At 38.7% G+C, this 25,210-nt stretch overlaps 1 protein-coding gene across 2 annotated transcripts in view; it reads right to left on the reverse strand.

Moving 5' to 3' along the window:
* Positions 1–280: 280 nt before the first annotated feature.
* The window catches only part of REPS2 (RALBP1 associated Eps domain containing 2), a 251,685-nt gene continuing 226,755 nt past the window's right edge, over positions 281–25,210 (reverse strand). For both annotated transcript variants that reach the window (XM_040266555.1, XM_040266554.1), the window contains exons 17-18: positions 22,138–22,243; positions 281–5,799 (exon numbers count right to left, since the gene is read on the reverse strand). In XM_040266555.1, coding sequence (XP_040122489.1) covers positions 5,731–5,799; positions 22,138–22,243 — 175 coding nt within the window. In that variant the 3' untranslated portion in view covers positions 281–5,730. The remainder of the gene's footprint in view (positions 5,800–22,137; positions 22,244–25,210) is intronic.

A 25,210-nucleotide genomic window follows, 5' to 3' on the forward strand; every position in this document is an offset into this window, starting at 1 on the left:
AAAGAACACCAACAAGATGAAGCAAACAACCTGACCGCACATTAAGCCAAGTTATCAGTTTGGTGGATCTTTAAAATGCACTGTGAGTTAGCCACAATACCCCAGGAATGCGGAGTGCTTAACGAGCTTAAGGACCCAGCTCAGATCAGGAGGTGAAAATAACCAGATCTCAGATTTTGACTGAATAGGGAAGACTGCCAACTCCTTTTCACGTCACTTGCATTAAATGCACAGACCAAATACACACAATATACTGACTGACACCAAGACTACACCAGAGTCAACTTGATTATCTGACATTTATTGTCACACAGCACCCCAGTTTCACAGCACGTACATTTTACAAAGTTGGAGATTCTTAACCTACTATATTTTCCACAGACTTTCCAACAAGTGTGAAAGAGAGGCAGTAAGGTTAGCTGAGTTGACAAATCACAATCCAAATGTAGGACACCCTGTATTTATTTATGTTTAAGACTAATATACATAGAGTTTCCAATGTTTAGCACATGAATGAGACTGGCTGAGTAAAAGACGAACACAACTTGTTAGCACATTATCATGAAAAGACAGAAGGCATCAAATATATAATTTTGCTGTTCCTCATTTAACTGTTCAATGTACCTGTAGTGAAAAAATATACATTTTTACTTTTGAGGTTAAAATAGACCATCAGCTAATTATCTCTCCGGGCCCACAGCTACAAAGACTAAAATGGCTCTTCCCACTTCTGGCTCACTTGAACACTGGATTTGTGCTGAAGACAAAAAGAATGACAGTGCTAAAGGAAAGGGTATAACCAGCTCCCAGGGAGGTTACTGCCAAAGTCCTCACCCAAGTTGACTCAAAATAAAAACCAATTCAACTCAGTTGACCTAATCTCCATACAAGGGGGCGCCTGCATCACCAGTTCCCTTCCCAAAGCAGGGCTCTCTGAAGGAGCTTTAGGATCCAATCCTGATGTCCAACATAGTGCTTTATGACCAAATTGGGACCAGAAGTTTCCCTACTGCCACCCTCAAATTCCAGTTCCAACCTGCTAAGTTCCATTGTCCTCCAGTCTTCAGAATCATAAACCACTTTGTCCAATCTCCCACAGTCATGAACTTGACTTAGAGCAAGACAGGAGAACCCACAAAACACAAAACCCAAACATTCTTCAAATACTGAGAGCAGAGCACCGCTTCTGTCACTAGAATAAGTCCTGTTGAAAACCTGAAATGCTTTTTGAAAAGGTCCCTCTACCATCATGTATGTTAATTAACGTAGAAAACAATGAGACAAGCCTAAAGTGTGCACCTGGAATGTCTCGCCCACATTCACAGTCTGGCTGTTTCAGGAAATGCTTGGTAAGGCAATCTCTGAAAACCTATTCTGGAGAAGGAAGCAGCACGCAGATTTGGCTTACACTGCTTTGCATGTCTGGCCCTCTTGGTCTGCTGTTCTTAGAGCTGCTCTCGGGAGGGTCACAAAACTAGCTGCATCTCTCACTGCAAACAACAAAGTGGGGAGGCTCATAGAGTAAGACTAATAAACTGCTGTTGATGACTGATCTGCAGGTATTGGTGGGCAGCCTTCCTTAGCCTGGGCTGAAGGGGAGGCAAGATATGCCTACAACTCGGGATTCCAAAAGCCCGCATCCCCCCCATTTCTTACTAGGAATCTGAACCACACTGGGTCATGATGCAAAATACTATAACAAAGCACCCATAACTAAAGTGTAAATTCAAGTGATCCTTCGAAATCAGTTTCAAAGAGTACACCTGAAACAGAGTCAACAACTTGGAAAGAGAAACCAAAGTTACTAGAATGTTCTCTTTAACTAGAGGAGAAAAAGACTTCTCAACTGAGATTTCATTTTGTTCACATTCACACTGCTCAAACCACAACCTACTGAGTCCTACTTGTCAGTAATATGGGAAGATTTGGTTGCTAGGATATTTGTAATTCTTTTCTTAATATTTTAAAAATCAAATTCCGTTACTGCTATCTTGTCAGGAGGTGTGATTTTAGCTTGTGCTGAACAAATGTTCTTACCTCTAAGGTGTTATACTAAAATTGAGATCTTTCCAACTAATATGTTTGCAAATGTCTGTCTTAACTGCAAGAAAAAAAAATCCATTCCAGATTATTTTCTTATTGATCTATTAATAAGCACAGATCTATCATCACCATGGTTATAAGCTCATCTAAGAAATGGACAAATATCATTTAGAAACAGACTAGAATTAAATCACATGTGAAGAGAGGAATGCTTTAATATTAGTTCAGACATTACTAGGGAATCAAAGAAAAATTCATGTTTCTGATTACTCACCCTAAACTATGCTGAAATGGAATATTTGCAACCCAAGTAACCCATGCTATATTGAAGAAAACTATAACTTACTACATATTGAGTTCATTTCAATCACAGTAGTCTATTTTAAAAACAAACTCCCATAAGGAATACAGAAATGGAATTCATTCAAAGCAACAGCTGTCAAAAGTTCTGCCAAGAAACCCAGGGTAATTTACTACATCATGAAAGGTGAGGTGTTCAGAAGAACAAATAGTTCAATCCTATTCTTTCAGATTTTATTTTTTGCTTCAATCCAAGAGAAATATCTAGATCTCAAACTCACTAAAACATGTTTCCATATTTTAAAACTGATTAATTAAGTAAATAAAACATGGTAAATAGAAGAAACCCTTCTAATCTATTTTTAGTACTGCTAGTGGCTAGAGGACTCAACTTAGAATCCATAAAATCCAACTCTGTCAATAGCTCCCTCATTCTGTGGATTCTTGGACTAGGAACTGTGGTTTCTTAGGGCCTTGGTTTCCCCAAAGCAGCTGCAGGATATGGGAACAGGTCCTCTCATCTCCGACATCCTACTGTGCAATGAGAAGAAAATGGACACAGCTCCCAGCTAAGCAGCCTCCTCTCCTAACCAGATCCAAAGTATTTCTCTAATATTTATAAAGCAGTCAGATACCTCCAACTAAGGCAAATGTCTGCCTTGATTATGACATACTCCTCCATTCTAGAAATCTACCTTTTGGGTTTGCTTCATGGCTGCTGGATAGGGAGGTGGCCAAAGCAATAAGTGATAAACCAGAGATGCTGAGGTACCCAGTAAATTGGTAATATACTGTGCATTCATCCTTGGAACTATGAGATTCCTATGGAGGAAGACTGATTAACAATAAGGTTATTAAACCCTCATGGATGGGGGGTAACATCAACATTCTGCCCACAGATTTCTGCCCAAGCAGGTCTTATTCTTGAGTAGTTTTACAAAAGAGGTATAATGGTGATAACAATAACTCAGTCTTCCTATAAATCACATGAAAGGCTTACAGAAACATTATCAGGAGTTATAATCCTAAATTAAAAATACACATCCTAAGAAAACAGAGAAACAAAGGATAAGCACTAGTTAGGTAATAATGATGTTGTATGTGTATTCAATTGGTTTTTGAAAAAATCCACTTCTAGGCAACTAAGAGACTGTGGTCACTATTAAATCCAGTCAGGAAGGTGGGGTGTAGATAGTATTGTTGTGGGCTTTAATGCAATGTCTATCTTAAAATATTGGTGATACTATGCAACACATGAGCCTTTGACTGTCCAGTGCAAGTTTTTTCCTTTAATGAAAACCAAGCCAACTAAACAAAACCCCAAACTCCTAATTTGGCTCACTCTGGTTTTGGCTTGATGAGGGAAAAACATGTTAATATTTTAAAAATGTAGAACATAGACTAACATTCTTTAGTTTATATGTCTGCTTAATGGATATGAAGTGCTATCTGGAGTGTGTGCATATGTCCTGGAAGATTATGAGATAAAGTGCATATGCTAGACTTTCCTGGATTGAGTGGAACAAAGGGCAGATATGATGGGAAACGTCTGCAATGTGGACACTGTTGATAAAATGTGTTGCAGCCCCCAGTTCTCAGAACATGTGAAAAGAGGTTACCTAAAAAATGTTCACTCACCCATTCATATTTTAGAAAAGGTTTAAACTGACCCTGAAACCCTCCCACAGGGACAAAGAAGGCAGCCAAAACGGAAGGAAAGGGGACTAGAGAAAGAGTTCAAGTCTTAGGATTTTCAAAATCCAAGCAATTCTGAATCCTTTAATATATACAGAACAGAATCAACAATTTTGTTTTTCTTTGGAAAAAAATCATCTGTTTGAGCATTTCTCTTCTGCCATTAAACTACTGATAAAGCTTGCCAATGGAGTAAGGAAGCATTAAATAAATGCCTACTTCTTCTCAGAGCAGTCAACTCTATTGAAATTAAAGGCTTAGTCCTGCAAACTGCAGACCTCTGCTAAACCACTTCAGAAAGGACCCTAGCACACTTCACACAATATCTTAAGAACTGGTAAACTAGCAAAATGCACAAGAGATGGCAAATTTGCCATCAGTATCTTGAAGTGCTGTTAAAGCTAGAGAGCCCAGATACCTGGGAGAGTCAGTCAATTCCCACTGTCAACTTGAGCTTGCAGGACAAGCAGGGGCTACGCAAATTTCTACAGAATACTGGCTTCTGTGATTTGAGCTTACTGTTTTATGTTTTACATCACTTACACTGGAGTCGGTTGGGCGCCTCTGAACTACATATAAACCAATCCCTCCTCAAGGGTCACTTCACAGAGAACAAAATAATCATATATCAAGTGTAAGGATCAGCTTTCTTTCATTATTTCTTCATACTCAATACACTTGTGATCTGGGTTAAAATAACAAAGACAAAAATAAATACCAAAGACTGTTGGATTACTGGTAATAATCATTGCCCCTTCTTCCTTAGTTTGAATACCTGGGTTCAAACAACAAATATTCATCAGTCCAAACAGTTTCATCAGCCTTTCACATTTGATGATTGGTTTCCAAATTCATGCATTTACAGATATATTAACCCATGCAGGATAGAAGTAGAGATCTGGCAACTAGTTACTTAATTTGATTGGGCAAGGCAGTTAGGGCAGATTGCTCTTGTCCAAAAACCTGCATGAACGGGCTGAGTTATTTGTGTTGACAGCGTAGCTGGGCCAAGTTAAACAGATCATGGACAAAACTACTACTTCACAGAGGTGTAAGACTGAATAAGTCTTTGCTATCCCATAGAAAACAACAGTCATGTACTATTCATAGCTAGATATAATATCAAGATGGCACTAGAGAAGCAGTTTTTGGCATATGTATAGTGGTGGAGGGTACAGTGCCAGTCTAAAGCTAATGATTTTGTTTACTTCTAGTTTTTGCTTTTATCATCATCATGCCAAAGACTATCTAGTTGGAATAACAATTATTCAGGAAACCAACCTACTATATATGATATACATATGAAAATAAAACAAGCATCCTAAAGGTACTGGGTTACAAGGTCTTATACAAATCATAAACTCTTTAAATAAATAATGCTCTAAATTGTTTTTTATTTGCTAGAAGATTGGTTTTCAATAAGGAGCAACATCTAACACCTTGAGGAAATACTTAAGAATGGGAGATAAATTCCACTGATAATTACAATTTTAAGTGTGACAATCAGTTGTATTTTTTCCACCACAGTAAAAACGTACGCGTGAAACACAAGAGAAAAGGTGATATTGATTACATTCTGCTGCTCAGAGCTTTTGACAGTCTCAGACATCTATGTAGTTGCGTTGAAACATTCAAAGGAAAGATCTTGGCAGAAAAGGTCACCCACTGTTACTTGAATCTTGGAGGGGAGGGTCACAATACAGTGACTGGACGAAGTTGTTCCAGTTGGGTTTCCAATGCAATCCGTTCTTGATGAACCTCCTGAGTTGTACAAAAGAAAGAGAAGAGAGGGGTCATTTCTTGGGTTCATCCCCACTTCACCTGATATTAAAAAGAAACTTATGACTGGACCCACAAGCATTCAGGTGCCATATAACTCAAGGAGGAGTAGACTGGGAGGCATTGTATTTGAAGCTGGTGACAGGACATAGGAGGCTTCACAATAGTCTCTCAATTCCTTTCTTGATAATGAAATGAAACTAACTGATCAACCCTCCCTCCTCCCCACACCTATATCTCACACTCAGTTTTTAACAGGATCAGTGGCTGGCACAGAATGATGTTAAAAATAAAAAGACTGATTGAAAGGGAGCAGAAAAGCAAAAGCAGACTCCTAATACTGAGAGGTAGGTCATCAGGACTACATTTCTAGTTTCAATCTCTTGTTTCTAATCCAGCACCATACTAGATCAGGACCAAGGGATAAGAAAGGACACTGGTTGTCCTTACACTAAAGTGTCATCGAGGATCCTGCATCTGTGGTTGAAGGTGTGTCTTCTCAGCTAAAGGCAGAAAAGAGGATCTGCAGTCTGCTATTTGGGAACTCAAACTCTGAGCCCTAAAACAGACCTAATGACAAGGAGAGAGGGGGACACATAAAGGCATTCTGCGGGAAAGAAGTCTATATAAAGGCTCAATTCTGAGACATCCCAGAAGAACAAACATGATGAAAATCATTATGGAACTCAACAAGAGTTTATTTACCTACCCTCCTTCCTACCATCCAACAGTCTCTGAATATCTATCTACTAAGGGCCTGGTTCTCACATGCTAGTAAGGTGATGATTAAAATTCTCCAAGCCAGGCTTCAGCAATACATGAACTGTGAACTTCCAGATGTTCAAGCTGGTTTTAGAAAAGGCAGAGGAACCAGAGATCAAATTGCTAACATCCGCTGGATCAACAAAAAAGCAAGAGAGTTCCAGAAAAACATCTATTTCTGCTTTATTGACTATGCCAAAGACTTTGACTGTGTGGATCACAATAAACTGTGGAAAATTCTTAAAGAGATGGGCATACCAGACCACCTGACCTGCCTCTTGAGAAACCTGTATGAAGGTCAGGAAGCAACAGTGAGACTGGACATGGAACAACAGACTGTTTCCAAATAGGAAAACGGGTATGTCAAGGCTGTACATTGTCACCCTGCTTATTTAACTTCTATGCAGAGTACATCATGAGAAATGATGGGCTGGATGAAGCACAAGCTGGAATCAAGATTGCCAGGAGAAATACCACCTCAGATATGCAGATGACACCACCCTTATGGCAGAGAGTGAAGAGGAACTAAAATGCCTCTTGATGAAAGTGAAAGAGGAGAGTGAAAAAATTGGCTTAAAGCTCAACATTCAGAAAACGAAGATCATGGCATCCAGTCCCATCACTTCATGGCAAATAGATGGGGAAACAGTGGCTGACTTTAGTTTTTTGGGCTCCAAAATCACTGCAGATGGTGATTGCAGCCATGAAATTAAAAGACACTTACTCCTTGGAAGGAAGATTATGACCAACCTAGACAGCATATTAAAAAGCAGAGACATTACTTTGCCAACAAAGGTCCATCTAGTCAAGGCTATGGTTTTTCCAGTGGTCATGTATGGATGTGAGAGTTGGACTATAAAGAAAGCTGAGCACCGAAGAATTGATGCTTTTGAAGTGTGGTGTTGGAGAAGACTCTTGAGAGTCCCTTGGACTGCAAGGAGATACAACCAATCCATCCTAAAGGAGATCAGTCCTGGGTGTTCATTGGAAGGACTGATGTTGAAGCTGAAACTCCAATACTTTGGCCACCTGATGTGAAGAGCTGACTCATTTGAAAAGACCCTGATGCTGGGAAAGATTGAGGGCAGGAGGAGAAGGGGACGACAGAGGATGAGATGGATGGATGGCATTACCGACTCAATGGACATGGGTCTGGGTGGACTCCGGGAGTTGGTGATGGACAGGGAGGTCTGGTGTGCTGCTGTTCATGGGATCGCAGAGTCAGACTTGACTGAACAACTGAACTGAACTGAACTGAAGGGCCTGGTTCTGCTCTGGTTGTGATGATACCACCAAGGAACAAAACAGTTCAAACCAATGCCCTCAGAGGGCTTATACTCAAATGGCTGGACAAGGATAAGAAAGTTTAAAAAAAAAAAAAACAGAAATACTTTCAGAAGGCTTTCAGAAGGAAATTAGATGCTGTAATAGAGAGTAATGGTGGATCTGGGAGAAAGGCACAGAGCATGGTCAGGGAAGGCTTCTCAGAGCTGATGCTACTGAGAAGAGACTTAAATGAAGTGAGAGGTGAGCCATGTGAAGATACAGGTGAACGATATTCAATGAGACAAAATGACAACAACTAAGGCTGCAAAGGAGAGAACAAGCTTGGTGCGTTTGATGAACCACAAGGCCTGTGTGACTAAAAGCAGAGGGGACAATGAAGACCTTGGCAGGAAGTAAAGTCAGAGAGTTAGGCAGGTCCCGGAAGACAGGGTAAGGAGTATGGATGCCATTCAAAATGAAGGGGCACAGCAATGAGAGCTTTGAATCAGGAAAGGCATGTGGCCTAATTTCAAATTCAGAATTCTCACTCTGTCTTTTGTGTAGACAATGGATTGTAGCAGGACAAGAGTCAGAGCAGAGAGCATTTGGGAAGTTACTGTATGAAACCAGGTGAGAAACAAAAATGGCTTAGATTAAGGTAGTAGCCACAGAGAGGAGGAGGTGGATTTTGGACATACTTTAAATCTAGAACTAATAAGACATGTTGATAAAGCTGATGTAGGAAAGAAGGAAGATTTGGAATTGAGGAATAGGGTGGTTGGTAGTGTGGGATTAATTGAGAACAAGAAGATTGGATGAGAAATGGACATTTCAAGGAGACAGTTGGGAATGAAGCATCTGAGATGTGTATATTAGGAGAAAAGTAGAATAAGGAGTTGTAAATGCATGTCTAGAGCTTAGAAGAAAGAGAAGAGGGGCTTTAGACATAAATCTGTGAGGTTGGATGGCCTTCAAAGCAACAGGATTAGGTAGCATCACCCAGCAAAATAATAAAGATGGTGGTGCCAAGTAAAGCTGGAACTGAACCTATGTACCAAACTCATTCCCTACTGGAACGCTAAACCAATTTTTAAAATTAGGGGTGGGGTGGGGGTCATAGACACACAAGGACAGGGAAGACAACAGGGAAGAGGTGATAGCAATAAAACTGGTAAGCTGGAAGACAAACTAATGAATGCTGAATGAATTAGCTAATCCAAGAAAAACAAGTGGGGGATTCTCCCAGTTGCTGAATACGTCTCTTCCAATGATGCTTGAGGGAACTGGACAGAATAACCATAGGGTGGATTTGGGGATAAACTGGACCCACTGTGAGATGTACCTGAGCTTCAGCTCTATTGATCATGTGATCTCAAGAAGCTCCTACTCTCACTGGTGAAACATAGGGACATTTTGGGTCTTCAGGAATGAATGTCAGTTTAGAGCCTGTGTTCAGTAATCCTCCCCAAATCTGATGAGTCCCTTTTCCCAAGTGCACAGTCACACTGGTAAATGGGCACAAGGCTCTTTGGGAAAGTCTGAGAGAAAGACTAACAATATAAACTTTTGGCTTCAGAGTGGGGTCCTTCTTGCAGGTAACTAAGATGCCCCTTTATTCAAGGCTTCTGTATGTGTAAACTCAATCTGGGAACTGACTGAGAGGCTCATGACTAGAGCTCCATTTGATGATTCTTCAGATTTCTGTTAGCGTCTTAGACCTTAAACTTTTTCACGTCTTCAGATCAAGTAAATAAAAGTGCACTGCAAGCCAAGGATGGAGATCAAACAAGAACCAGTCTGATTTTACATAGAAGAATCCCTAAAAGCCTCAAACTGGCAGTCTCAGATATCTATGAAAGTGAAAGTGAAGAAAAGAGGACTGTCTTCAAGAAGTGTTCCTTGAAAGTCTGATTCAGAAGTAATCAGATTCCCAAATTCTTCTTGCCACTAGGGTAGAACACTGAAGATTTATTCCTTTGAAAGGCAAAACAGATGACCTCTGGAATACCAACACACAGATACAGTTAACAACAAAAAACTAGACTGGAAATAGGGGGGTTAAATGAATACCCTGAATGTTGAGAACCAGAGTTCTCTGCTCCACTGGACCACGTCTTCCTTACATGCAAGAGACCAGAAGAGTCTCTTCTTTGAGGACTCCAGTCAGATCAAGAAGAAAAAGCCAACGACACTGTCTTTGGGAGTTCCCCAGCTCTACAGCTCAGTCAAATTGGGGGAGAATGAAGCTCAAAGATGACAAGTCCCACAACAGGTATGGACCTTCAATCTGCAGTCTCATCCTCCTCCTAAATATAAGCAGAGAAGGACCATCAGCTATTGAAGGAAAGTATCAGCTATTGAAGGAAAGTATGTAATGAGAAGTATATACAACAAAATAAAAACGTATTGAGGAAGAAGAAAAACTACAATTAATAGAAGATATTACAACCATAAAACAAGAATAGGATGCCATCAAAAAGAAACAAGCAGAGAACGAAAAAAATGAACTCTTGGTTATTAAACATAGGAGATTTAGAGCTTAAAAATAAGTAAGTCTCCACACATAGACCAAAAAAAGAAACTAGAAGAGAAAAATTAGAAAAACCAAACTAAGAAGTTCAGTGTCAGAAAAATATCAGGAAGGGAGAACAGGGAAAATGGGGGGTCAATAAAAATCAAGAAAACTCCCAGAACTGAAGAATATATGTTTCCAAATTAAAAAGGCCTATGAAGTATAGAGACCAGTGAATAATAGTGACCTATCTTGAGAAATCTGTATGCAGGTCAGGAAGCAACAGTTAGAACTGGACATGGAACAACAGACTGGTTCCAAATAGGAAAAGGAGTACGTCAAGGCTGTATATTGTCACCCTGCTTATTTAACTTATATGCAGAGTACATCATGAGAAACGCTGGACTGGAAGAAACACAAGCTGGAATCAAGATTGCTGGGAGAAATATCAATAACCTCAGATATGCAGATGACACCACACTTATGGCAGAAAGTGAAGAGGAACTAAAATGCCTCCTCTTGATGAAAGTGAAAGAGGAGAGTGAAAAAGTTGGCTTAAAGCTCAACATTCAGAAAACTAAGATCATGGCATCTGGTCCCATCACTTCATGGCAAATAGATGGGGAAACAGTGGAAACAGTGTCACACTTTATATTTTGGGGCTCAAAAATCACTGCAGATGGTGACTGCAGCCACGAAATTAAAAGATGCTTACTCCTTGGAAGAAAAGTTATGGCCAACCTAGATAGTATATTCAAAAGCAGAGACATTACTTTGCCTACTAAGGTCCGTCTAGTCAAGGCTATGGTTTTTCCAGTGGTCATGTATGGATGTGAGAGTTGGACTGTGAAGAAGGCTGAGCGCCAAAGAATTGATGCTTTTGAACTGTGGTGTTGGAGAAGACTCTTGAGAGTCCCTTGGACTGCAAGGAGATCCAACCAGTCCATTCTGAAGGAGATCAGCCCTGGGATTTCTTTGGAAGGAATGATGCTAAAGCTGAAACTCCAGTACTTTGGCCACCTCACGCGAAGAGTTGACTCATTGGAAAAGACTTTGATGCTGGGAGGGATTGGGGGCAGGAAGAGAAGGGGATGACCGAGGATGAGATGGCTGGATGGCATCACAGACTCGATGGATGTGAGTCTGAGTGAACTCCGGGAGATGGTGATGAACAGGGAGGCCTGGTGTGCTGCGATTCATGGAGTCGCAAAGAGTCGGACACGATTGAGTTACTGAACTGAACTGAATCTTTGGAAGGAATGATGCTAAAGCTGAAACTCCAGTACTTTGGCCACCTCACGCGAAGAGTTGACTCATTGGAAAAGACTCTGATGCTGGGAGGGATTGGGGGCAGGAGGAGAAGGGGATAACAGAGGATGAGATGGCTGGATGGCATCACTGCCTCGATGGACGTGGGTCTGAGTGAACTCCAGGAGTTGGTGATGGACAGGGAGGCCTGGCGTGCTGCAATCCATGGGGTCGCAGAGTCGGACACGACTGAGTGACTGAACTGAACTGAATGGCTAACAATGCTGAATATCTTAGCACATGTTTATTTGCCATCTTTATATCCTCTTTGGTGAAGTATCTGTTCAAATCCTTTGCCCATTTTTAAATTGGGTTGGTTGAGCTTTGAGAATTCTTATTACTGAGTTTTGAGAGTTCTTTATATAATTTGGCCACAAGTCCTTTGTCAAAAAACATGGGTTGCAAAAATTTTCTTCCAGTCTATAGCTTGTCTCTTAATTCTCTTGACAGTATTTTTGACAGAGTAAAAGTTTTAAATCTTGATAAAGTCCAATTTATTGACTTTTTCTGTGTTTGTGCTTCTGGCATCGTTTCTAACCTTGGGTCACAAAAATGTTTCCTATGTTTTTTTTCTACAAGGTTTTATACCTTTATGTTTTACATTTGTTTCTATGACCCATTTCAAGTTAATCTTTGTATCAGAAGTGAGATTTTGGGTCAAAGCTCATGTTTTTACAGATGGATGACCAATTGTTACAAAACAATATGTTGAAAAGACTATCCTTTCCTCAATTAACTGATTTTGTATATTTGTCAAAGATCAAATGCTTATTCTATTCACATGGTCTACTTCAGGACTTCTGATTCTGCTCCACTGATTCATCATTAATCCCATACTGTCTTGATTACTGAAGCTTGATACTGAAAGTGATTCCTCCATCTTTGTTCTTCTTTTTCAAATTTGTTTTAGCTATTCCAGTTCCTTGGCCTTTACATATAAATTATAGGATTTGCTGGTCTATGTCTACAAAACATCCTACTGGGGTTTTGATTGGCTGCAAGGATTCTATAGATCACCCTAGAGGAAAATAGTATTACTACTATGCTGAGTCTTCCAATCCACAAGCTACGTATGTTTTTCCCTTTATTTAGGTCTTCTTAGATTTCTTTTAGCAGCATTTTGCACATTTCAGTATATAGACGAATTTATACTTAAGTAGTTCATTTAGGAGAGGAATACTCTCCTAAATGATAGCTATTGTGGATACTATTGTTTTTCAAATTTCTGTGACAAGTTGTTTATTACCTGTATATAGAAATATGATTGCTTTCTGTGTGACTTTATATTCTGTGACCTTCATAAACTCAGTTAGGAAATGAAATTTTAAGAAACAATTTGCAAATATTACACACTCAGAACCATTGAGAGGTTTTCTAAATTCTCAACAATTAGAGAATAGTGAAAAATTTATACTATTTGATTTTAAGAATTACAGAAATCAAGACCATGTAGTACCAGTATAAAGATCAAGAAACAGTTTAACAGAATGGAGTAAGAATTCATAAATAAATCACACTTACATGGTTATTAGATTTTTGAGAACAGCATCAGAGTAATTCAAGAAGGAAAAGAAACTTTTCTACAAATGATACTAGATTAATGAAATACTGATATGGGAAAAAATGAACCTTGACCCTAATCTTATAGCATACATAAAACTTAATTCAAAATGGATCATAGATACTGGTGCAGTCACTATGGAAAACACTATGGAAGTTCACTTAAAAACTTAAAACTACCAGGAGTGATGTCAGTAGGATGGCTGAATAAGACATTCCTTGTCCATGTCTCCCTGTTAATGACAATTTGGCATCCATTCACAAAGTGCCTTTGTGGGAGTTATGGGATCCAGCACCATATATGAAAGGACCCAGGAGGTGTCTCATCTAGCCATGCATCTGGTAACAGGCACACAGATCTCAGTTCTGGCTCTGGACCCAGTAGGGTCCAAGAAACAGCTCTAGGCCCTCTCAGCCACAGTCCAAGAAACTCTGGGAAACACTGTTTTAGACAATTACCCAGAGGTGAAAGAACTTTTGTGGAAGTCCAAGTTTCAAGCAGAATGCTAGAGAAAAATAACACAAGTCTGGATGCACTGGGAGGGTAAGAACTGTTTGACTACTCACATCACCTCACCCCAAGGCAGCACAGTTTATGACTAGAAAAGATCCTGGCCCATGATTTCTCCAAGGAAAGTGCATACCTGAGCAACCAGGTTCCCCAGTACTAAATTGTGAACTGCATGACTAGAGGTGGGGAGGGGGAAGAGGCTGGGAGAGTGGCAGACAGGACTCTCAAAAGGGATTAAAGGAACATGGATCCTACTAAATGTTCATGGGGCACCATCAAGAAGCCCACCCATAAGCCTGACTATAAGTTGGGCATCCTCCAAGTACCCATGAGGCATTTCAGCACTCCATGGGCCTTACACACACCATCAACCTGTGGCCAGTTCCTTGGTCACATTCCTGATGGTGAGTGAACACATGCAGAAAGACTTGCTGGCCCAAATCTGTAGGCCATGAGAGACCACAAATTTGAGCTGCAGTGCCATCTTTGGGAAAATAAAAGGGAGGCTGTCAGCACTTGGCCTTGTGTTTTGCAGGATGAGAACAAGGCATACAAGATTAAGAATTGTGTCATAAGAAGGAACACTAAGTGCTGAGCAAGTGCATCCATAGAAGATCTGAGAAATTGTCAGAATCTCTAACAGGGCTGATTGAAAGTAGTTTGGGAAGAAGTAACTGCTACTTCAAATGTGAAGATAACAACACAAAACTTCAAGGAAACATGATGCCACCAAAGAATTACAATAATCTTCCAGTAACCCATCCCAAAAACATGGAGTTATAGGATTTACTCAATAAAGAATTTAAATGGCTATTTTAAGGAAACTCAATGTGCTGCAAGAAAACACAGAAAGACAAGTCAATTAAATCAGGAAAACTATACTACATGAATAAAACAAGAAGTTTAACAAAATGATAGAAATCATAAAATAGAGCCACAAGAAATTCTGGAGCTGAATAATAAAATGAATGAATTAAAAATATAATAGAGAACATCAACATCAGAATGGTTCAAGCAGAATAAAGAATCTAAGATAGACAGTTTCAAGGGTTTTGAAACTATCCAGCCAGAGGAGAACAAAGAAAACAGAAATTTAAAAGAATGAAGAAAGGTACATGATCTATGTGATGTCATCCAAAGAAATAATTTGTGAATTATTAGAGTTCCTGAAGTTATGAGACAGAGAGCTTATTTGAAGAAATAATGGCTGAGAACTTTCTGAATATGGAGAGAGATATGGATATCCAAGTTCATGAAGCTCAAAGGTCATCAAACAAACTCCACTGAAGATTTCCTCTTTAAGATTTATTATAATAAACTTGTCAAAACTCAAAGAGAAAAATCTTAAAAGAAGCAAGAGAAAAGAAGCTTATAACTTAAAAGGGACTTCTTATAAGGCTATCAGTGGATTTCTTAGCACCCTTTGAGAGAGTGAGATGATAATACAAAGTGCTCATAGAAAAAAAAAAATTCCCAAACAAGAATATTCTATTCAACAAAGTTATCCTTCAGAAATGAAGGAGGGATAAAAGATTTCCCCACACAAACAAAAGCCAAGGGAGTTGATCACCACCAGATCTGCCTCACAAGAAATGTAGAAAGAAGTTCTTCAAGCTGAAATGAAAGGATTCTAATTGGTAATATGAAAACATACAATATACTGGGGTAAACTAAGTATATAGTCAAATTCAGAATACTCTAATACTGTAATATGGCAGTGTGTTAACCACTTAAATTTAGTATAAATGCTAAAGGAAAAGAGTATTAAAAATAACCATAGCTAAAATAACTTGTTAATGAATATAAAATATAAAAAGTAAATTATGAATTAAAAAACAAAGTGAAAGTCACTCAGTCGTGTCTGACTCTTTGTGGACCTTATAGTCCATGGAATCCTCCAGGCCAGCATACTGGAGTGGGTAGCCTTTCCCTTCTCCAGGGGATCTTCCCAACCCAGGGACCGAACCCAGGTCTCTCAGATTCTTTACCAGCTGAGCCACGAGGGAAGCTCTTTTTTTGTTTTTGTTTTTGCTTTTGTTCAAAAACAAAAGGGGGAGTAAAAGGGTAGAATTGTTGCTGCTGCTGCTGCTGCTAAGTCGCTTCAGTCGTGTCCGACTCTGTGCAACCCCATAGACGGCAGCCCACTAGGCTCCCCCGTCCCCAGGATTCTCCAGGCAAGAACATTGGAGTGGGTTGCCATTTCCTTCTCCAATGCATGAAAGTGAAAAGTAAAAGTGAAGTCGCTCAGTCATGTCCGACTCTTAGCGACCCCATGGACTGTAGCCTGCCAGGCTCCTCCGTCCATGGGATTTTCCAGGCAAGAGTACTGGAGTGGGTTCCCATTGCCTTCTCTGAGAGTTGTTATATGCAATCAAAGTTATCAGCATATAATAGACTGTTATACCTACAAAATGTTTTATGTAAGCTTCATGATAACAACAAAGCAAACACAAAAACCTACAATAGATTCACAAAAGATAAAGAGAAGACAATCAAAGCATACTATTGCAGAAAATCATCAATTCACAAAGGCAGGCAGTAGGAGAGGGAGAAATGAACAAGAAAACTATAAAACAGTCAGAAAACAGTTAACAGGGTATTAGTAAATCCTTACCTATTAATATTTACTTCAAATGTAAGTGAATTAAGTTCTCCAATCCAAAGACATAGAGCAGATCAATGGATTAAAAAAAAAGAAGGGACCAAACTACATGCTGCCTATAAGAGACTCACTTTAGTTTATGGTCACACATAGGAAAAAATGAAGGGATGAAAAAGATATTCCATGCAAGTAGATATCAAAAGACAAGAGGGGTAGTTATTCTTTTACCAGATAAAACAGGCTATAGTTCAAAAACCATATCAAGAGACAAGGAATGTCATTATATAATGTTAAAGGGATGAACTCATAAAGAAAAAATAACAGTCATAAATATATATGCAGGCAACATCAGAGCACCTAAATATATCAAGTAAATATTAAAAAATCCAAAAGATGAAATAGACGACAGCATAGTAATAATGAGGGACATCAATAGCTCACTTACAACAGTGGGTATATCATCCAGACAAAAATGTAACAAGGAAATGTTGGTCTTGAACTATACCAAATGAACCTAACAGACATACAGAACATTTCATCCACTAGAATCAGAATATATATTCTCAAGCACACATGAAATACTCTTGAGGATATATCATATGATAGGTTACAAGATAAGTCTTAGCAGATTTAAGAACATCAAAGTCATACCAAGTACATTTTCCAACCACAAGGTTATTAAACTAGGAATCAGTAACAAGAGGAAAACTAGAAAATTCAGAAATACATAGAGATTAAACAAAACACTTCTAAACAACCAATGAGTCAAAGAAGACATCAAAAGGGAAATCAAAAAACTATCCTGAAACAAATAAAAATGGAAACACAGCATTCTAAAACAAATGGCCAACAGGTACACAAAACATGTTCAGCATCACTAATCATCAGGGAAATGCAAATCAATACCAAAATGAGATATCACCTCACACCTGTTAAAATGGCTATTATCAAAAAGATAAGGGATAAGTGTTGGCAAGGATGTGGAGAACAGGGAATGCTTGTGCAGTGTTGGTCAGAACACAAACTGATCCAGCAACTACACAAAATGGTATGGAGGTTTCTCAAAATTAAAAAAAGAACCATCGTAAGATCTAGTAATCCCACTTTTGGGTATATCCAAAGGAAAAGAAATCAGGATCTCAAAGGGATATGTGTATTCCCATGTTCACTGTATTATGTACAATAGCTGAGATACGGAAACAAGTTTCGCTCTACAGACAAATGGATAAAGAAGATGTGGTACATACATGCAATCGAATATTATTCAGCCAAAAGAAAGAAGGAAATGCTGCCATTTATGACACTGATGGACCTTGTGGGCCCTATGCTAAGTGAAGTAAGTCAGACAGAGAAAGGCAAATACCATATGATATCACTTTTATGTATAATCTAAAAAGGCCAACTTCATAGAGACAGAGTAAAATGGTGGTTGCCATGGGCTGGGAGGCGGGTGCAGGAAATGGGGAGATGTTGAGCAAGGGTACACACTTGCAGTCATAAGATATATAAGTTCTGTGGATGTAATGTATAGCATGGTGACTATAGCTAACAATACTGTATTATATACTTAAAAATCGCTAAGAAGTAAATATTAAATGTTCTCACCACATAAAAGAAATTATAATTACATGAGTGATAAAAAAGAATGAAATTCTGCCATCTGCAACAGCATGGATTTTGGGCCATTATGCTAAGTGAAATAAGTCAGACAGAGAAAGATAAATACTGTATATGTGTGCGTGCTAAAGTTGCTTCAGTCGTGTCTGACTCTTTGTGACCCCATGGACTGTAGCCCACCAGGCTCCTCTGTCCCTGGGATTCTCTAGGCATGAATACTGGAGTGGGTTGCCATGCCCTCCTCCAGGGGCTCTTGCCGACTCAGGGATCGAACCCAGGTCTCTTACATCTCCTGCATTGGCCGACAGGTTCTTTACCACTAGCACCACCTGGGAAGCCCATGAGATCAGTTATATATGGAATTTTAAAAAATTCAACAAACTAGTGAATATAATAAAAAAGGAGGGATTTTCCTGGTAGTCCAGTGGCTAAGAGTCCAAGATGCCAATGCAGGGGGCCTGGGTTCGAACCCTGATCAGGGAACTAGATCTCCCATGCTGCAACTAAAGATCCTGCATGCCACAACTAAGAGTTTCCATGCCACAACTAAGAATTCATATGCCACAGCTAAAGATCCCACACGCTACAGTTAAGAGCCCGCATGCCACAACCAAGAGTTTGCATGCTGAAACAGAGTTCACATGCTGCAACTAAAGATCCCACATGCCACAATGAAGAATGAGTGAAGCCAAATAAATAAAGAATAAACTAATGGTTACCAGTGGGAAGAGGAAAAGGTAAAGGGCTACAAGTATATATTATGCAGCACAGAAAGTCATAGCTAATATTTTATAATGACTATAAATGAAGCATAACCATTAAAAATTGTAAGTCCCTATATTGTACACCTATAACTTATATAATATTGTATAGCAACTATACTTCAATAATAATGAAGGCAAGAGGAAATTTTTACAGGGGATGGGCAATTTATGGCATAAATTGTGACAGATTCATGGACGTATAATTACCTCCAAACTCATCACATCACATACATTAAATACATACAGCTTTATAATAAATAAATGTTTAGTATATAATAAATAATAAAGTAGTTTAAAAACACAAATGTATCACAGATCTAAATATAAAAGTTATAACAATAAAGCATTTAGAAGAAGAACACAGAGGAGAATATGTTCATAATTTAGATGTAGGCAAACTTTCCTTGTATAATAGGAAGAAAGTTAATAACCATAAGTGAAAAAATGATAAATCAGACTTTATCAAAATTTAAAACTTCTATTCATGAAAAGGTAGTTAAGAAAATTAATAGGCAAAATAAAGACTGGAAGAAAACATTCATAAAATATATATCTCAACAAAGGACTGGCAACAGAAAATATAAAAAGCATCTACCTACAACTCTACAAAAAAGACTGAAAATGATTTTTAAATGGCCAAACATTTGGAAAAAACACTTCACAAAATAAAATATATGAAAAATAAATAATCACATAGAAAAGTGCTAAGGAGATGTAAAATAAAAACTACATCACCACAAGACTAGATAAAAATTAAAACAATAATACCAAGTGTTGGTGAAGATGAGGAACAACCAGAACTTTCACATAGTAGTGGTGGGAATACTAAATGCTACAACCACTTTGGGAAAAGCTCTAGTCATTTCCATTCAAACTAATCACACACAATCACCATATTACCTACTAATCCTAAATCCTAGAAATTTATCCAAGAGAAATGAGAAAATATTCCCATATAAAGAGTTATTAAAAAATGCAGTTTTATTCAAAATAGCAAAAACTAGAATTTCCAGGTATCCATTAATAGAATTAATAACCAAACTATAGCATATTCACTCTGGAGAAGGCAATGGCACCCCACTCCAGTACTCTTGCCTGGAAAATCCCATGGACAGAGGAGCCTGGTAGGCTACAGTCCATGGGGTCACTGAGAGTTGGACACGACTCAGTGACTTCACTTTCACTTTTCACTTTCATGCACTGGAGAAGGAAATGGCAACCCACTCCAGTGTTCTTGCCTGGAGAATCCCAGGGATGGTGGAGCCTGGTGGGGTGCTGTTTATGGGGTCACACAGAGTTGGACACGACTGAAGTGACTTAGCAGCAGCAGCAGCATATTCACTCAGTAGAATACCACTCAGCAATAAAACAGAACAGATTACTGAGACATACAGTGATGAAAATGAATCTCAAAAACAATGCTATGTGAAAGAAGCTTTCCACAAAAGTACATGTCAGAGGACACTGTTTACATAAAGTCATAGAAGAGGCAACAATATGGCATAAGAAGTTTAGAAGAGGGGTTAAGTGCGGCAGAAATTAACTGGGAAGGAGTATGAGGGAGCTTTCCAGGGAGATGGTAATGTCCTCTATCTTGATATATTAGTATACACACTTACAAAGGGTCAGCAAGTGTACACTTAAGATGTGTACACTCATTGTATATAAAATGTACAACATAAGGAAAGTTTGTAAAAATATTTAACTCTAGTTAATGATATGCACATTAAAATATTCAGGGGACACACACAGATGTCTTGAAAACATGTTAAAAATAAGACAGACTGAAGGATAGATAAGAGGGATAAAAAAGGACAGATATGTGATAAAACAAGTGCAGCGAGATGTGAATGGGAGAACCAACATTGTGTAACTTTCTTGCATGCTTGAAAATGTTCATAATAAAATATTAGGGGCGTTCTTTGGTGGCCTACAGTTAGGATTCCAGCTTTTCATTGCCAGGACCTGGGTTCAATCCCTGGTTGTAGAACTTAGATCCCACAAGCTGTGTGGTACAGCCAAAAAAAAAAAAAAATAGGGCAAAGGCAGGGAGTAATGAAAGAGAAAATAAAAAATGAAGAGACAGTACAGACTGATAAAAAAGAATCATCAGTGAAGGAGATGGACACGGAAAGTATGACATCCTGAAAACCAGTTAGAAACGACATTTCAGAGGAAGGAATTGCCAATGGTCTATGGCACAGGTTCTGAAAATTCAAATAGTATTAAACAGGCCCACTGAATGTGGCTGTAAGAGGGGTGTGAATAAAAGAGAGTAAAAGCCACAGCAAAGTCAAGGAAGAGAACACTGTTGGTGAGGAAGCAGAGACAGTAAATAACAACTCTTAGGAAGCTTGGCTGAAGGAGACTAGAGGCCAGGCAGCAGCTGGAGGAGGATGTGGGCGCCGAGGCGCTGGACAACACTAGAGCACGTGTCTGTGTGGGCAGCAATGACCCAGCAGAAAATCAAGGGATGTCAGGGCTGCCCTGAAAACGTGTGCTTAACTCAGCTCCCAGTACCTGTAAATGTGAACTCATACAGAATAAGGTATTTGCAGATATAATCTAGTTAAAACATGAGACTGTGCTAGATTAGGGTGGGCCCCAGCCCAATGACCAGTATATCCCTGTAAGAAAGGGGAAGGATGAAAAGAGGAATCGGACACAGATACACAGAGACCAGAAAAAACTTTATGACAGACGGTGGAGGCAGAAATTGAGGTGATGCATCTACCAGCCAAGGAATGCCAAGGACTGCCAGCCACCACCAGAGACTGGGAAGAAGACAGGAAGAATTCTGCCCTAGAGCCTTCAGAGAGAGTATAGCTCTGCAGACACTGTGATTCAGAAGTCTAGCTGCCATAGCTGGCAGAGAGTAAGTTGCTGTTCTTTTAGGCCACTAAGTTTGTAGCACTTTGTTAGGGCAGCCCTGGGAAACTAATAATACAGGGGAGAATAATGGTGAATAGAAGCCGGCGATTAGAACAGAAGAGATGTCCTTGAGGTGATGTGGAACCATTTCCAAGATACCAAAGGAGGGGATAGCCTTTGAGAGGATCAGGGCCACCCTCTTCCATTGAAATGAGTATAGCATCATTCATAGAGGACCTCGACAAATTAGGGGTTTACCCAGAAGCTTTGGACAATAAAGAATGCTTCAAAGAGCTTTGTAATAGCTTCTCTGTCTTTTTAACTAGCACACAATATGTAGCTTGCATATTAAAGCTTCAAGTCTTCCTCTAACAAGAACCAACCCATGAAACAAATACAGCAACTCTCTGCCTTCCAAAAGGAGTCTGAGAACAAAGAGCAAGTCTTACCAACACGAATAGAACCAGATGCTCAGCCAATGTTTATCAAAACAAAACAAAACAACCAGACACAAAGCCTGGTTATCCAAATTCAGGAAGCTCTTTACCTTGAGCTGCTGCTGGAGCTCACTGTTCAAACGGGCCAGCACGGCATTTGCCTCTTTATTTTTGCGGATAGCAGTTTGAATAGCCTTCTTCTGTTTGGAAGACTGCCTACAAAAAAGTACAGACAGTTCAGTGACACAGAACGTAGAAGTCCAGATCCCTGTGGGTCAGAACTCTCTGATTCATGAGAAGTGCTAAACTAACAAGGGGCTAACATCACAGAGCTCCAAAAATAAAATCATATATTCACAGGCAGGCAGGAACATACCAAAGGAAATAAGTTTCTTGGGATGAATTATTTAAACATGAAGCAGTTTCCATTTTACAACTTGAAGAAAAGCTGTGAATTGGGCCTTTTCAAACATGTTTTGTTCCATTTATCCAAAGGCATTTAATAAGCATTTCTTCCTGACAAACGACATTAAGTGGAATACCCTTTTTGTGCAATCATTAATGGCATTTCAAAGACCTGCAGGTGGCCCTGTGGGCAAGTCTGAAGGCAAAGAATAGAAAAACATTCTCTTCAGTAAAAATCCTACATTAACTTAGTCAACTCTCTTTTATTTCTTTATTATTAGGCATGAATGCCTAAGTATGTTTGTGTGTGAGTGTGTGTGTGCAAGTGCATACACCAACATACATCTGTGGCACTTGAGAAAAACATAAAATTGTTTTAATACCAGTCTTTCCAAAGTAAGTCAACAGTAAATTCACAGAACAGGTTTAACTAAGGTGACCACACAAGCCCCACCTGGCCCATTACAGTCTTTGCTTACACTGCCTGACTGGCCCTAATTTTTCTTAGCAACTACTTTCCCCCTCAAAACCATCAACATGGTTGTAGAACCTACAGCCTTATATCCCACAGCAAGAAATACTGAATCCTCAGAGCAAAAGGACCACCTAAGTTCCCCCAGAGAAACAAACATGTTTGTGATCCCTGGGAGCCAGAGCAACTAAACTAGAAAGCATTGTGACCCCTGGAGAGATCTGGTGGCGGTACACTGAGAATGTATACTATACTAGCTGCTCTATTCACTTGTATAAGGCATACTCCCTATTCAACAAGTTTAAACATTAGTTTTTTACCCATAAATAGGCAAGGAAGAAGCTCCAAAATATACTTTTTACAAGATACAGACTGGATTCTGGTTTCAGGACAAGACAGAGAAGATACATTTCTCTCTATTCCTCCCACTAAATACAGTAAAACACTGGACATAATATACAGAATAATATAAGATGACTCTGCAAAGTAGAGTGAAGAAGGCAAACCAGCTAGGGAACTTGGTACCCAAGGAAAGAATAGCCACGAACTACCTGGGTTTTCTTTTTCACTTCATATGTATCTCATAAATGCCAATGAGAGCAGACAATAAAAAGCCTCCCCAAAATTCTGCTCTCTCTAGCCAAAGGACTGGGAAAGGAGCAGCCCAGCAAGACAGAAATTAGATACAATATTCCTCCTGAATACAGATGTAAAATCTTTAATAAAATATTATCAAATAGAATTCAGCAATATAAAAAAGAATTATAAATCATGACCAAGAGAAGTTTATTCCAGGGAAGCAAGACTGATTCAATACTCAAAAACAATCAATATAATTCATTAACAGGTGAAAAAGAGAATCACATGATCAGATAAACTAATATAGATTTTTATAATTTTATTTATAAAGACTCATTGAAATTCTTAGATATACCACAAAATATATAGAACTTACATGCTGAAAATATACAACACAAATGAAAGAAATAAATTGGGTCTAAGTAAATGGAGAAATATATGTTCATTGATTAAAAAACTCAATACAGTAAAGATGTCAACTCTTCCCAGATTGACATAAAGGTTTAACATAATTCCCATGGAAATCCCAGCAAGATCTTTGCAGCTCAAGACAAAAATATGCTAAAATTAAATGGAAAGTCAAAGGAATTGGAATAGCTAAACAATTTTGAAAAATACAAAGTGGGAAAAACAGAAGACTTATTATATAGCTATAGTATCAAGTGGTAAAGTAATAAAGATAGCAATCAAGACTGTGTAGTATTGGCAGAGTGAAAGACACATAGATCATTAGAACAGAATAAAGAACCCAGAAAGAGATTCACACTAGTACAGATTATTTATTTTTGACAGACGAGGAAAAGCAAGTCAATGGAAAAAGAACAGTCTTTTCAATCAAAGTGCTGAAGCAATTCAATATCCATAGTCAAAAAATGAATCTGGACCCAAATTCAAACTTTATATAAAAATTAACACAAAATGGATCACCAACCTAAATGTAAAGTGTAATATTATAAAATTTTTAGAAGAAAATGTAAGAGAAAATCATCAGGACCTAGAGCTTGGTGAACAGATTTTAGAGGTGAAAAGAAAAGCATAATCCATAAACGGAAAAAAAATCAGTAAGTTGAGACTTCATCAAAAATTTTAAACTTTTGCTCTACAAAAGACTCTTTTAAGAGAATGAAAAGATAACCCACAGACTGAGAGAAAACATTTGCAAACCACAGATGTAACAACTGATCTGTATTTAGAATATATGAAGAACTCTCAAAACTCAATGTTAAAAAACAATTCAGTTAGAAAATGGGCAAACGTGATGAAGAGACATGTAACCAAAGAGGACACGTGATGGTAAATACATGAAAAGATGCTATAGCTATTAGGGAAATGCAAATTAACACCACCGTGGGATAGCGCTACACACCTATTAGAACAGCTAAATTTAAAAACTAGTGACAGTATCAAACACTAGTGAGGATGTGGAGACACTGAACCGCATACACTGGTGGTGGGAAGATAAAATGGTACAGTCATTTTGGGAAACAACTTGGCAGTTTCTTTAAAAACTAAATATACATTTAGCACACAACCCAACAATCACACTCCTAGACATTTATTACAGAGAAATGAAAACATATGTATACGCAAGAACCTGTACACAGATGCTCACAACAGCTTTGTTTGTAATACTCGATAACTAGACACAAACAAAATGTTTCTGAATAGGTAAATGGCTAAACAGACTATGGTACATACATAGTGTAGAATATTTCTTAGCAGTATTG

The sequence above is a fragment of the Oryx dammah genome, unplaced genomic scaffold (assembly GCF_014754425.2).
Source record: "Oryx dammah isolate SB20612 unplaced genomic scaffold, SCBI_Odam_1.1 HiC_scaffold_23, whole genome shotgun sequence".
Classification (NCBI taxonomy): domain Eukaryota; kingdom Metazoa; phylum Chordata; class Mammalia; order Artiodactyla; family Bovidae; genus Oryx; species Oryx dammah.